Here is a 15,209-nt window from a genome sequence, read left to right as displayed (position 1 = left end):
CCTCCGGCGCCATGACAGGGCGGAGCCACCACGTTACTCCAGAGACGGGGCAGAAGTGGGGAGGTGCCCGGAGAAGGCGGGACCAGCCCAAGGCGACTCGAAGGACTAAGGGCAGGGCTTGAAGTGGCCAGAGAAGGCCAGAGGGGTCGGGGGCTGGGCCAGGCGCACTGGAGCTCTGCCTGGAGAGGTTCGGGTGTCAAGGGAGGGCAGGGCTGTGCGATTTCACGCGCTGGGCTCCTAGTGATATATAAAAGCACTGAAAAAACTTTAAAGAAATGCAAAAAACTTTAAAGACTATTTTTTGGGGCACTTAGGATGTGCCAGGTATTGTTTTAAGCCTTTTTTGCATGACTCAAGCTCATATAATCCTCATGTCTCTGCTCCGTGGAGGGTACTATTTGTTTCTCCATTTACAGACAAGTAGACCGAAATCCCGATACCACAGGGCTGTGTGCAGAGTCTCCAAGCCCACATCTTCTAACTCCTGCCCACTGAGCGCCACTGCCTCTTCTAATATAGCACTAACTCTGTTACTAGTGAGAAGGCAAAAGCTACTAGACAAATATGAAAAAGAGCTTAGTACCCCAAATCTAGCACTTCTACATCATTTTGGATAGTAGTAAATTCACTGGTCCTCTGCTCCTTTTACTAACCTTTCCTTCCTACTCCTGATCCCTGTCTCCAGCTGGGTCTGCAAGGATCTCATCAACTTCTGTTGTATCCTTTGCCTTCATGACCTTAACTATTTCATAACTTTATAGACCCCTCTCCATTGATAATTCCTTGAATCCCTGCCTGTAATTGGATCTGGATATTGCTGTGATAATCAGTAAAGGAGAGGGGTGGAGCTGGATTTTTCAGTGTCTGGTGTCTCGCTGGGAGGGGCCTCAGAGCTACATTTGGACACTATGTGCTCATCGGATAGTTTGCTCTCATTCCCCACACTCACTGTCTTCACGTGGGTTTCCTTTCTGAGACCACAACCTCCTCCAGGGAAGGGCAGTCTTTTTATACTTGCATCCCTGGTGCTGAGCATAAGACCTGACATATAGAAGGCACTCAATGAATCTTTTTCAACTGAACTGCAAATTGCTGATGGGGAAACTAAGGTTCCAAGGAGCTTATTTATCTGGGCTACACAAGTGCTGGGTCTGAGGCAGGATGCACACCCAGGTCTCCCTGCCTCCCAATGAGGACTTACCAACTTCTAGCAGAAAACCCTCCTCCTGTCTCCACAGCCCCCATCCCCACCCTAAGCCATCCTACACATTACTTCCAAGGTAAGCCTCATAAAACAGTGGTTTTATCATTTTCACAAGAAACTACACAGCAGTTATCTATTGCATCATGACAAAATTCTTCTTTGGTATTTCAAAGCCCTCTGTAGTCTACTTAAACAATATTTATCTCCCACTGGGTGCCAATCTTCCACTGGGCAATCCCCTTCACCACAGCCCAAACCACAGGGCTGCTCACTGCTTCCTCATGCCTCATGTCACTCTTCACATGGATGTAGAACCACTAACTTCAATGGCTTCAAAATCTTCAACTACAGATCAGAGTTAATAATGATGACTTTAATGAAATTTTGCATGATGTAGAGCTACTATAAATTCTCAAAATGTACTTCAGCAAAATTAGGGAAAATATATTCTCAAAATACAAGAGTAAATTTTTTCATTCCTTCTTTCTATTGTGGTAAAAAAAAAACAAAAAAACCCCACAACATTAAAATTAACCATTTGAACCATTTTTAAGTATACAGTTTGTAGTGTTATTCACATTGTTGTACGACAGATCTCTAGAACTGAAACTTTATATCCATTAAACACTAATTCTCCCTCCTTCGTCCCCATTCCCTGGCAAACACCTTTCTCCTTTCTGTGTCTATAAATCTGGCTACTAGTTACTCCATGAGTAGAATCATACAGTCTTTATCCCTTTTGTATCTGGCTTATTTCACTTAACATACTCAAAGTGCTTCCACATGGTCAAATGAATCAGAATTTCCTTCTTTTTTAAGGAATGATGTTCTAATGATGTACCATGTTTTCTTTATCCATTCATCTGTTGATGGACGTCTGTGCTGCTTCCACCTCTTGGCTACTGTGAATAATGCTGCTATGAACATGGGTGTGCACCCATTTCTTCAAGATCTTGCTTTGAATTCTTTTGGATATTCAGAAGTGGGAATACTGAATCATATAGTAATTCTATTTTCAACTTTTGGAGGAATACCCACAGTTTTCCATTATGGCTGCACCATTCTATATTCTCACCAACAGTGCACAGGGTTCTAATTTCTCTGCATCCTCACCAACTATATTATTACTTATATTGAATAAACCAGTGTGGAAAAGCCATTTTGAAAATGACCCTGTGAAAGACCCCGAATAGCTGCAGCAATTTTGAGAAAGAAAAAGAAGTTGGAGGAATAACAATACCAGATTTCATGTTATACTACAAAGCCACCGTAAACAAAACAGCCTGGTACTGGCACAAGAACAGGCATATAAATCAATGGAACAGAACAGAGAACTCAGAAATTGACCCAAGCCGTTACACTCAATTAATATTTGACAAAGGAGGCAAGAGCATACAATGGAGGCAAGAGAATCTCTTCAATAAATGGTGTTGGGAAAATTGGACAGATACATGCAGAAAAAAAAAATGAAACTAGACCACCAACTTACACCATACACAAGAATAAACTCAAAATTGCTAAAAGACTTTAAGTTGTGAAACCATAAAAATCCTAGAAGAAACCATAGGCAGCAAAATCTCAGACATCTCTCGTAGCAATATGTTTACAGATACATCTCCTAAGGCAGTGGTCGGCAAACTCATTAGTCAACAGAGCCAAATATCAACAGTACAACGACTGAAATTTCTTTTGAGAGCCAAATTTTTTAAACTTAAACTTCTTCTAACGCCACTTCTTCAAAATAGACTCGCCCAGGCTGTGGTATTTTGTGGAAGAGCCACACTCAAGGGGCCAAAGAGCCGCATATGGCTCTCGAGCCGCAGTTTGCCGACCACTGTCCTAAGGCAAAGGAAACTAAGGAGAAAATAAACGGAGGGGACCACATCAAAATAAAAAGCTTCTGCACAGCAAAAGAAACCATCAACAAAATGTAAAGGGAACCCACTGTATGGGAGAACATATTTGGCAATGATACATCTGATAAAGGTTTAATATCCAAAATATATAAGAAACTCATACAACTTAACAAAAGGAAGACAAACAATCCAATTTAAAATATGGGCAAAGGACCTAAATAGACACTTCTCCAAAGAGGACATACAGATGGCCAAGAGACATAAGAAAAAATTCTCAAAGTCATTGATCATCAGAAAGATGCAAATGAAAAAAACAATGAGGTATCACATCACACCTGTCAGAATGGCTACCATCAACAAATCAACAAATGACAAGTGCTGGCAATGATGTAGAGAAAGGGAACCCTAGTACACTGCTGGAGGGAATGCAGACTGGTGCAGCCACTGTGGAAAACAATATGGAATTACCTAAAAAAATTAAATACGGAACTGACATTTGACCCAGAGATCCCACTTCTAGGAATATATCCTAAGAAACCCAAAGCACCAATCAGAAAGAATGTATGCACCCCTATGTTCACAGCAGCACAATTTACAATAGCTAAGATCTAGAAACAACCCAAGTGCCCATAGATGAGTAGATAAAAAAGCTGTGGTACATTTATACCATGGAAGACTATGCAGTATGGAGGGACCTGGAGAGTATCATGCTAAGTGAAATGAGTCAGTCAGAGAAAGACAAGTATCACATGATCTCACTCAAATGTAGAATCTAAGTAACAAAATTAACTGATGAACAGAGTAGATCCAGAGACATGGAAGCATGAAACAGAGTGAGGAATCTCAGAGGGAAAGCAGGGGAGGGTGGGTGGGAGATAATCAACCAAAGACCTTGTATGCATATGTGTGTAACCCATGGACATAGACAATAGGGTTCTGAAGGCTTGGGGCACAGGGGAGGGCCTGGAGGGGGTCAATGGGGGAAAAAAGGAACATATGTAATACTTTCAATAATAAAGAATTATTGGGGTGATGGGGGCTTGCCTGGGGTGGGAATGGCTGGCGGGGGGGGGGTGTCAATCGGGAAAAGGGAGACATATGTAAAACTTTAGACAATAAATAAATAAATAAAAATTTTAAAAAGTTAAAAAGAAATAAGAATTATTGTTGAAAGTATTACAAAGTATTATATAATTTGGAAAAAATAAGAAAATGGCCCTGTAAACATGGAGCAAAGACTACTGCAAATTGAAATCACGTTTACAACCCCAAATTCCTAGACATAATGACAAGAGGGAAGACAAGCTGTAGTCAAGCCCAGTGAGAACATCTTTTATCATCTAAAAGTTCTGCACATGGATTTTTAGCACATACTTCTGGCTATGGACAGTTCTGAGACAATGCATCTTTTCCATAGATAGGTATATATGTATAAACTAGAGGCCTGGTGCATGAATTTGTGCATGGGTGGGGTCTAGCCGGCCCGCCCCAATGGGGGCCAATCGGGGCTGGGCTGATGGGAGGAGGGGCCACGGGAAGTTGGGGGGGCCTATCAGGGCCCTATCGGACCAGTTGGCCCCTGCAGTGCGCATCATAGCGACAGGTCATTCTGTCAGTCCGGTTGCTTGGCTTTTATATATATAGATATTCTAAATTTGTAAAAAGTGAATTTTTAACATTCTTATTTAGTCATCATAGTTAACAGTATTCCAGAAAGGTTGCCATGTAGGGTCTCCTAGACACTGTATTTGGGCACCTTCTTTGTGTGGCACCATTTATCCTACTAGCCTCCTGCTCCACACAGTCCTATCTTAAGATTCAGCCCTCAGTTCTCCTCTCACCTCCAAGCTCAGTATTTTTCATTACTCCCCAAATGACCTGATCACTTCCCAGGCTGCAGGCAGCAGCATGAGCAGGTGCCCGCCCACATTTCCAGCCCTGGAGAGAAATGCCGATCCAGAGAAGATAGGCCAGTCTTTCAGTCAGTAGCACTGTTGCAAATACAATTAGAGATTGTTTATCTCTTTAAAAATGCCAGCAATAAACAGCTTCCACAACTCCTCAGAAAACTTAACGACATCCTTCTGTCTGAACTGAGATTATACATTTGTGAAGGGATGAAACTTGACAACTGATTATGAAGGTGAATTTTTATGACAGGAAATATCAAATATCACCAACAATGGACAACTATTATACAACACGTGCCAAAGGATAAGGACTTCCTATAGGAGTTATACCCATAGGAAAAACAGGCCCCCAGCTCAGGTCCTGGTGGGAGTTTTTCTCAGGACATACAACAGGTCTCTTTGCTGTTTGGTTTCTTTTTGCTCATTTTAAGGGCTTTTGTTCAGTGACAAAATTTCAAAAGCACTGGAGTTCAAAGCTCTTGTTTTGGGCTCCAGGGAGGCGAGCTGGAAGAGGCCCTGACCTCCCTGAGGCTCTACGCCACTGTCTCACCTGTCTCATGTGGCAGGGTAGGTATGGAAGGGTTTTGTAAAAGAAAAGTAAGCTAAGAACTGGATTTCACAACCAGGCAGTTGGCGGGAAGGCAATATGGACGTTGTCTATTTTCATGAAGGGCCCAGGCCATCACCAACACTAATGACCTCAGAGCAGCACTCCCCTCAGCCCTGCAGCTCCTCCGTGGGGATTTCCCTCACTAAATCTAGACTGACTGCAGGGAAATTCCCACACTTAGAATAATCTGTTAAAAACATGTCTTTCTTTTAGAAAACCTGCTGACAGGCTTCCTCAAGTTTGAGATAAGCCATTCATTTTCGCTTCCCATCTTCAAAAGGAAATGGCAAACACAGGCAGAAGGCAGGCAGCTGGTGCTCAGGGCCACAAGCAGCTTTCACAAGGCCACTGCTGTCTGGGCTGAAGCTATGAGCCCACACCCTGATCACCACGGGGACTCTCAAGCCATGGCGATACACTGAGGGAACAAACTGGTCACAGGAGGGTGATCTTCAATGGCAAACATGCTACACCACTTCCAGGACCATTCCTCTTCAATGGTTCCCAAACTCCCAGGGCTGATGGCCTCCAATCACATCGGGCACATTTAGAAAAATAAAGATTCCTGCCCCGATGGACATGGGAATTAGGTTCTTGAGGGGATTGGGGAGGCGAGGGGAGGGGAGGAGAGGAAGTTTGCTGAGAATGTATTTTTCAAAAGCTCTCCCAAGATTCTGATGCCTGGCTAAACATGGGAACTTAAACCTACCTGCCCAAATGCATTCTAGGACATCTTCATTTTTTTGCCTGTCCCTGCAGCAAGCCACAAGTTGGAAGGCAAGGGATTCTGATCTCATTGGCTGAAAACCTCTGCTTTAGCTGCGCGTGTGCCACTGAGTTCCCAGTATTAACAAAAAGGACAAAATCCTTTTGTCCATGCTACCTCTCCACCTGGAGCCACTTTCCCACCCCAAACAGGTGATCAAATTCCGACTCACCCTCCCAGTCTAGCCATCACTTCTTGACATAGGATCTGAGATTTCTCGGCTCTCCTCCATTATTCCCCGATCCTCTGTGGTCATGATCTGTTTTTAATGTCCTATTTACCACAATTATGTTGCTACTATATGTTAGCTGTTGAACTAAAATATTCTCACTTGCTGTTTATATGTCTAACTCCTAATAGCCAACCCCAATGCTGATGCTCTCAGGGATTAGAACTTGCGTGTCAGTCAGGGTTAGTTGACTGAATTAAAGAGTGAAACATCTTTCACACTCTAGAATTTAAATGGACACTGTCAGGAAAGTCATGATAATGCCTAATCTGGACTTTCAAATCGCTTTCCATACAGTACTTTTGAATCTTTTCCTAGAAGTGGACTTGCTAACCTTCACTGGTAACTTGTATCATGTCTAAGGGCCTCCTGGACATAATTCCCTCCATCTGTGCTCACCTTAGGGTCGCTGCTGATTTCTGCTGCCCAAAGCAGTGAGAGGAGTAAGTTATTTCCTGACTGAGCTTAATTTACATCAAGCCTGAAAATGTGTTTTGTTTCTATAAATGGTTTAGTGAGTTTTATTTTAAATTACCTATGAATAATTTTCCCACTTCTCAAGTTAAAGCCAAAACTTGTCCTAGAGCTGTGTCATACAGGCCTGTAAAATGGGTATTCAGGGCCTTGGAAAGGCAGGAGGGTCTAGGGGCCATGGACCCTGGTCAGGCATCCACCCCCAGTCTTCCCTCCACTATCTCCTGGGAGCACAATGGCTTGAGGGCCCTCAGTCAGTAGCTCAGCTTCCTCCTATTCTGGAATTTTGCTGTCATTTCCATTTTTAAAAAATTCCTCACTAGAAGATACATTTCCATTGATTTTTAGAGAGAGAGGAAGGGAGAGGGAGAGAGGGAGAGGGATGCAGGAAAAAGGAGAGGGAGGGAGGAAGGGAGAGAGAAACATCGATGGGTTGCTTGCTTCCCCATATTCACTCTGACCAGGGATTGAACCCACAAACTGGGCATGTGCCCTGACCAGGAATCAAACCCATGACCCTTCGGTGCACGGGATGATGCTCCAACCAAACTAGCCACACCGGCCAGGGCTCATTTCTATTTTAATACACGTACACCTAGTCTCAGGAACAGACTGAACCAGTCTTCCAAGTCAGAGAAGCAGTGAACTCCTTTCTCACAGCCAGGCTCACCAAGGAAACAGAGCCACTTACGATGGCAGGGCCTGAGCACAGGAGGCCTGATGGTACTGGTGAGGGGGAGCGTGCACAGCAGCTTCTGACATGCTGGGTCTCTAGCTCCGAGATCATGCCACTCAGAGCCAGAAGCTAGGCCAGCCTTTCCTCGGCCTGTGCCCAAGTGTGGAAAGAACGGGAATCATGCCCTGAGAGTGAAGGAATGCTGGGGGAGGAGCAGAAGGATGGCGGGGCTACCATCACTGACCGCCTGGCCGCCTCTGCTCACCTCCGCACTGGCTTTGCTCACTCGGCTGGAGTAAACACAGCTACACCGATCAGACTCGAGATGAGCCCACACTCCTCCGTGACACTGGGAGCCATGATGGCACTGGGACCATATACCCAGTTACTCAAGTCCACAAGCACAGCCACTCCGTAAGCAGGCTTATGTTCTGCATGCAGACATCACTGGGCAACTTTGTTCTCTTTTTCTAACTTTTGGTTAGTGAAATGGAGTACATGCTGTTTTTAATCTGCCATATATAGAAGCCATAACCACATCCCTGTCTGTTCTCAGCCAGCACAGAAAACCAATCAAAACAAGGAAGAAGCACAAACTACCAACTGGACTGCTCCGGCAAGGCCCCAGCTGCCTTTAAGCTGTCAGCTACAGTTCTCCTGCACTCAGTGAGTTATTGGCATTGATTTAAGGCAAAAACAGAGGCAAGACTCTTTAAAGCATATATTGTACCCATGTGCAGCAGTCAGCTAAAGTTCTTTCAGTTAAGTATTTTTTTCTTACTTCTTTTTAAGAACATGGATTGCAATTTACAATTTCCTAGTGTGAGGAGAGTACCACATTTCTTTCACATTTAAATAGAAACTAGTATAAATGACAATACTCATAAAAATATTGCAGAAACCATGGAATAAATGAATAATGGGCAATGTCATTTTTGAAAACAGTATTTCTCACAAATCAATCCATATCCATAAACCTTACCCACCCCAGATTAGCAAGGCACATTTTTACAGAATCCAACAATAAACACTTGTACAAAGAAATTCCATGTAACAGAAGCAAAAACCAGCACAATAAAAACCAGATCCATTCTTGATTCTTATTATTCTCTATATCCTTCTAACTGCTCTGCCATAAACAAAATCAATGTCTTTGCTTTACTATGTCTACAACTAAAACTATGCTCGGGATGCTGAACTAGGACAAATGAGCTTTCACACATGTACACATCTGACAAGAAGCAGGCAGATAGCACTGCAACTCGGAAAGGAAAGAGTCAAATCAACAACAAAACAATTCTTTCTCTGCACACATACCCATGTGAAGGCTTTCCAAACTCCAAAATCTTGCTATTTCCCCTCTAGCTACCATCCTTCTTCTTGAAAAACAGCCTCACTCAGAGCAGGACTGGGGTATGACTGAGCATCCCAAGAATCTCACAGGCTCTCGCTCCGGAACTGCAGAAATTGCTTATTCACAGCTTTGACGCTGGCTCCCTGTGATCACGCCAGCCAGAGCCTGCTGAGCGCTCACCGCTCACCAACTCCGAGGCTGGCGGCTCCAGACATCTCCGGATGCCAGGGAGGAAATTCTAAACTAAGGCAAACCTGCACATGCCAAACCCACACACTCTCACAGCGTATCAGGTGCAGTCAACAACCCTCCGTGAAGGTGGAAAGAATGCATTTGCTGCTTTTCATTACAATTCCAAAGACCCAGTTAGATTTTCAGAGAGCTTTTAAAAAGGTATCTGTTTACTGGAGAAAAATAGCAGGGAGGTTGCTAAGTTCAAAAATGGAGTTGGGATGGCACACTATGTATGGTATGACAAAAATCTGAGTTATGATATTGCATTATGTTAACTGTTAATTTATGAAATCACTTTAAAAGAGGAATTTTGTTTAAAAATATATATGTGAATGTGTACTTTTTACTATGTGAAAATGATAGGTATATCATTTACTATATCAAGTATATATAGGGTATCCCCCAAAAATGTATGCACACACTTTGAATAATTATAAAGCAGTGTTTATTAAAATACATTTCATTTTCAAAACTGAGCTATCAGCTTTCGAAGTGTGTATACATTTTTGGGGGAACACCCTGTATACTCTATAATGAAGAAATTGTTTTTGCTTTTTTTCCTAAAGTAAGTTTTCTCCAGATAACATGGATTATTTATTTCCTTTACACTTTTTTGGTATTTTCCAAGTTATCTACAATGAGCAACTCTTTATGTTGTAAAACAATTGTTAACAAACTGTGTTTCCTTCAATTTGTTCTTAACAGGAACTTTGCAAACAATGAGATAATATATGCAAAGTAGTGATAACATGGTCATCCCTCAATAAATGTTGATTTAAAAAAATATGGTGCCGATTAGAAAATGCATCTTTACTGTGATGGGCTGTGGAGTGAGTCAGACCAGCTAGGTTCAAAATCCACTCTACCACAACTACTTAAGAGAAAGTTTCCAAATCTCTAGGTAGCTGTTTCCAATCTATAGAATGACCAACGGCCCTTATTGGCTTATTGAGAATGTATTACAAAGTGTTTAGGACAATATTGACACTTCATTAGGGATTAATAAATGTTACCAATCAAGCTGCTGCTACTCTGAAAAGGCCACGGTCCATAGTATGTGTAAATTTCCACAAAATTCACAGTGTGAACTCAGCAGGCAAAGCTATTATTAGTTATCATATCTATGTTGACAAGGTGCTACATTGTAAGCTTTTCTTACCATTAAATATTTGTGGCTATTTCTATTGACTGGGTGCATCCCACCCTTCAATCCAGCGGAGGGAGGTTTTCTGGGGAACTCAGGGCTTCAACAATCTACAACAAATGTGTGCACATGCACACAATCATTCGCAAAACCAGATTGCCTTCAAATCTTTCCTTTGCAACTATTTTTTTAAAAGTACTTAAAAGAGCCAAATTTTTTAAATGGTTAGTAGATCATGTGATAGGAGCATATCTATTCTCAATAAGGGTGGTACAATTAAAGTGTCTTAGGGCGCAGCTCCTCAGACTGTGGTCACAGATCAGCAGCACTGGCATGACCTGGGAGCTAGTTAGGAGTGAAGGTTCTCAAGCCACACCTGGGCCCCTGGAATCAAGGCTACATTTTCATATGATCTACGGCATGCAAATGCACCTTCAGGTTTGAGAAGTGCTGTTCTAGGAAAGCCAAGAAACTCTTTGCTCTGAGGCAACATCTTGAATGCTGCTAGACTTTTTCACCAAGTCAAAAGCTAATGAAGACAGTGGAATGAATGGGAAGAATCCAGGATGAAGAGGTGAAGTGCTGAATATTGAGATACAAAGCAGTGGAAAGTGGGAATTAATTGTGATGGGTAACCTTTCTAACAAAGCTTAAATTCCAACAGGAGGCAAATAAAACCCACAGTGTTTTCTTTTGCTTGCTTTCTTCTCCTCCTCCTCCTCCTTTTTGGTTAAAATTGCAAGTTTTCACAAAGAAAAAACATCCCTTTGCCACATTTCCTTAGTATCACCTCAACAGTTTGTTTGCTTATTTTCACTTTTCACTGGCAACTGTTACAGCAGAACAGCTTTTGTCTCCCAAGGACTTTTTCTAAATCCAGAGATGGGGTCAGGGCATTAGAGTAAGATTCTTTGGATTTTAAGATCTTAAAAAGAAGGCATTCACTAAATAAATGTACTTTACAGTACACCTAAAACAAAATAAAGATAAAAAGTGGAAAAGTAAATACACAAAAACTGTATTTAAATGAGGCACCTTCTTAAAGGATGTTGACCCAACAACCCCTCTAAGATATTTTTGGAAGAAGCTACAAAGGTTTGACTTTTAGCTTTTAAAAAACTTTTTAGTGATTAGAGCCAACAAAATTCGTAAGCATAGTTGAAGTCTTAAACCCCACCCCCACCAACATATGCACTAATCTCTTCTCCTTGGATAAGATACCAACTGCACTACTACCCAGATAGGACTGGGAAGTCACAATCATTGGTTACTGGCAACACTGAAAGAATTAAGCAAAGGCATCAATCCCAAAGGAGGGTGGAGAAATCCAAATTATAGATTAATATAAACTATCTAGAAATCAGACAAGATAAAAATTGAAAACAAATAGATGTTATGATCATTTTTACTCTATAGATACAGAAATTATTCTATAGATATAGAAATTTTCAGCAAAGTGGCCCTAAGACTTATATATGTTTACATACATACATATGGAAAAAAATGCCCTAAAACTGTCAGCGAGTTAAGTTAGTAATGGTGCCTCAAACACAAACCACTGGACCTATCTCTCCAGGACTGCTTCTTGATATTGACTAGGTAGTCATTAAAATTCCATTTAGCTCCAAATTTCTGTTATTGTCTTATTTTAAGTACAATGTGGTATAGAATTTTTCATATGACCACTTTGCTACTTTATGTAGAAAGATCCCTAGCATTGGTTATCTGCTCATCAACCAAAGTTTCCCAGCTGCCAATGCTTCACACCAAAGCAGTAACCTCTCTGTGTAGTATAGAGGTGTCCTTAACCTATGAACAGCTTAGGAACTTTATGTCCCCACTAGGTTTGGTCACAGCCTCACTGCCAAGAGCTACAGGACAGGCACAGGATAGCAGGAATAACCCTACTCTTCAGCACAGCACTATTGTCAATTTTAGAAAATGGGCTTAAGGACAGATACCACATCAGCCAAGAACCAAGGTCTCCCTCACCCTTGGCTGGACTGAGCCCCAGTCCAAGTTCCCATATACGTCATGACTACCCAGAATCAAGAGTTACATAGCAAGGGTTTTATGTACATTCATGTGCTGCCTCATGGCCAATATGGGGCTGGAATGGGAGGTTCCTTAACAGGATTTGGCCATAGTTATTCAGACCAAAGCTCCCTTGTTCATTAGCATAAATAATTGTGTATGCAGAGCAATACCTTTTTTCCTGAATGGATTAAAGACAAGCATTATTAATTTACAGGTCACAATTATATTATTTTCCTGAAAAAATGTAACACAGACACTTAACATAACATACAACATTTTCTAGCACACATTGATGTTCAACTGCACCCAGTATCAGAATACTGCCTACTCATGTATGGGCAAGGCAGGCTCCATTTAGGTCTTTTTTTAAAAAAATATATTTTTATTGATTTCAGAAGGGATAGGGTGAGAGAATCATTGATTGGATGCCTCCTGCAACCCCCCCACCCCCACCCCCTGCCACACACACACACACACACACACACACACACACACACACACACGAGACTGAGCCACAACCTGGACATGTGCCCTGACAGGGAATCGAACCATGACCTTCTGGTTCATAGGTGGATGCTCAACTACTGAACCACACCCGCTGGGGAGGCTCCACTTATGTCTTACTGAAACCTCAGTCAGCAGCCAGGCGCCTTACCACAAAGGGGAAGGCCCAATCACAGAGCACACAGGAAACGGGGCAGGGTTACAAGGACATGCTGTGTGAGGACCATGCAGTGTGCACTTGAAGCCAGAGGATGAATGTGTGCCTCTCTTTGTATCTTCAAAGGTATTGCTTTCAACCTGGGGTTATGTGAACATGAACACAGAAAATAATGGAAAATTTGTTCTCACTGACTTCAGTGCACCCTCCCCTCATTTTTATACCTTCTCCGAGCCCCAACCACCCTAAAAATGACTCCAGAAAAGACACTTCCTGGGAACTGACTAGAACTTTTAGATAAATTCAAAAGCAAATAGAAAGTCATCTTTCAAAAGACAGGTGCCGCCATAATTATAGGACCACTGCTTTTCCTGCCCTCTGGGAGCACACGTGGCTCTGTCACCCTCAAGGCCTAGAACGCAGTTCACCTTTCCTGTATCCATTTGTTTTTGGGTCCTTAGGACTGAGCATGTTTCAAATGTAACAAGAACAAAATGGGTATTAGATGAGTTTCACTTTTCTTTGTTTTAATAAAAGGCAATGGTTAAGGTGTGATCTTTGTAAAAATGAGATATAACTGACATATAACTTTAGTTTCAGGAAGGCATCTTCTTTAAAACTGCCAAACAAGTACACTTTTTGCAGAGAGGTGGAATACTTTTGTTGTTTGTGATAGAAAAGCACAGCACCTCAACGACAGTGAGTGGAAACCAATCTGGGCTTTCGAGCCAGTCTGACCTGGTTGGGACGCCAGCTGCACTACTGTGACTTAAATCTTGCTTAGCAGAGAGAGGAAATTTACTGCACATTTTTAAGTCTTGGATTCCTTGTTTGTAAGACAAGTAAGATATACAGAGTACGGGCACTTGGTGGTTGTTTGCCAGTTGTTTAGATCTCTTGCTCTCCTTCCTCTGACTTTTAAAATCCAATTTCTGGAATGTAATATTAGACGCATGATACTTTGAAGACTCTAGTAGTTTAGAAAGATAAGAACAAATACAAGTTTTAGAACTGAGAATGTTGTAACTGTTAGAAGATAATAATGTCAAGAGTTTGCTGGAAAATGCTCAATACTTTATTTGTAATACTTGTTTCTATATACGGAACCCTTCCTAATTTCTAAATTCCTGACTACAGGATCCACACTCATCTCAACAGCACAGTCAGAAGGGAGTAATTTTAATGTGCACAGTGTTAGCAGTTAGGAAAACATTTTTACCAAAGTACTTGCCTAAAGACAAGCTAACTGAATTATCTTGTTTTACAAATAAATATGGCCAATGATGCCACTGCTTCTTGGTATTAGAGTATAAAGGGAGATGGGAAAGGAAGAAGAGAAACTATTTGGTCAGACCCACGACATCCGAACCTGACAATCAAAGAGTTATGTCACCAATACTTCAACCAGCTTTCCCAAGAATTCTGTTACTATCACTCTCAACAGGGTGTAAGTTCTGACTTCCTATTTTCTCTGATTCATTACTGAAAGAAAACGTTTGAAAATCAAATGCAGAGCCCTAGCTGGTGTTTATAATGGTTAGAGCATCATCAGCCCACACACCAAAGGGTTGCAGGTTCAATTCCCGGCCACGGTCGGGGCACATGTAGGAGACAACCAATTGATGTGTCTCTCTCTGCTTCTTTCTCTCTCTCACTCCCTTAATCTACCTTTCTACATCCCTCCCTCCTTTCCACTCTCTCTGGAAAAAATATCCTCAGGTGAAGATGAACAAAAAAAGAAAGAAAATCAAATGCAGAAAGAGATAATCCAAGCATAAGAGATCAGACAAGAAGGTTTTATGTTGTGTTTAAAATAATTTCAAAAACATTTTGGGTCAAGAGAATCAACAGAAAAGATTCAGTTGAAATTTTCCCCCTCTAATAAACTCAGTGTATGCATTTTAAATCTGTTTAACTTATATTGGGATAATAACAAAATAATAACAGAATATTGTTCTATATACACTCCTGGTGCCCTATGGCTTTTTACTCATTAGATTAAGTGACTCATCTATGATTAAAATGGTTAGTGCGGTTAAATAAATAACTCAGTA

The 15,209-nt window shown here is 41.6% G+C and overlaps 1 protein-coding gene across 3 annotated transcripts in view; it reads right to left on the bottom strand.

The window, feature by feature from the left end:
• Window positions 1-15,209, bottom strand: part of SPATA13 (spermatogenesis associated 13) — a 160,960-nt gene that overhangs the window by 23,929 nt on the left and 121,822 nt on the right. Inside the window, exon 1 of one of the 3 annotated variants that reach the window (XM_080662350.1) lies at window positions 9,043-9,324. The exons of the other annotated variants lie outside the window; for them this stretch is intronic. Coding sequence (XP_080518476.1) covers window positions 9,043-9,097 — 55 coding nt within the window. The 5' untranslated portion in view covers window positions 9,098-9,324. Of the gene's footprint in view, window positions 1-9,042; window positions 9,325-15,209 lie in introns of those variants that run through there. 3 annotated transcript variants of the gene reach the window in all.

Source organism: Plecotus auritus, assembly GCF_963455305.1.
Source record: "Plecotus auritus genome assembly, chromosome: 3".
NCBI lineage: Eukaryota > Metazoa > Chordata > Mammalia > Chiroptera > Vespertilionidae > Plecotus > Plecotus auritus.
Note: the sequence above shows the minus strand (reverse complement) of the source record. Positions and strands in the feature narration are given on the sequence as shown.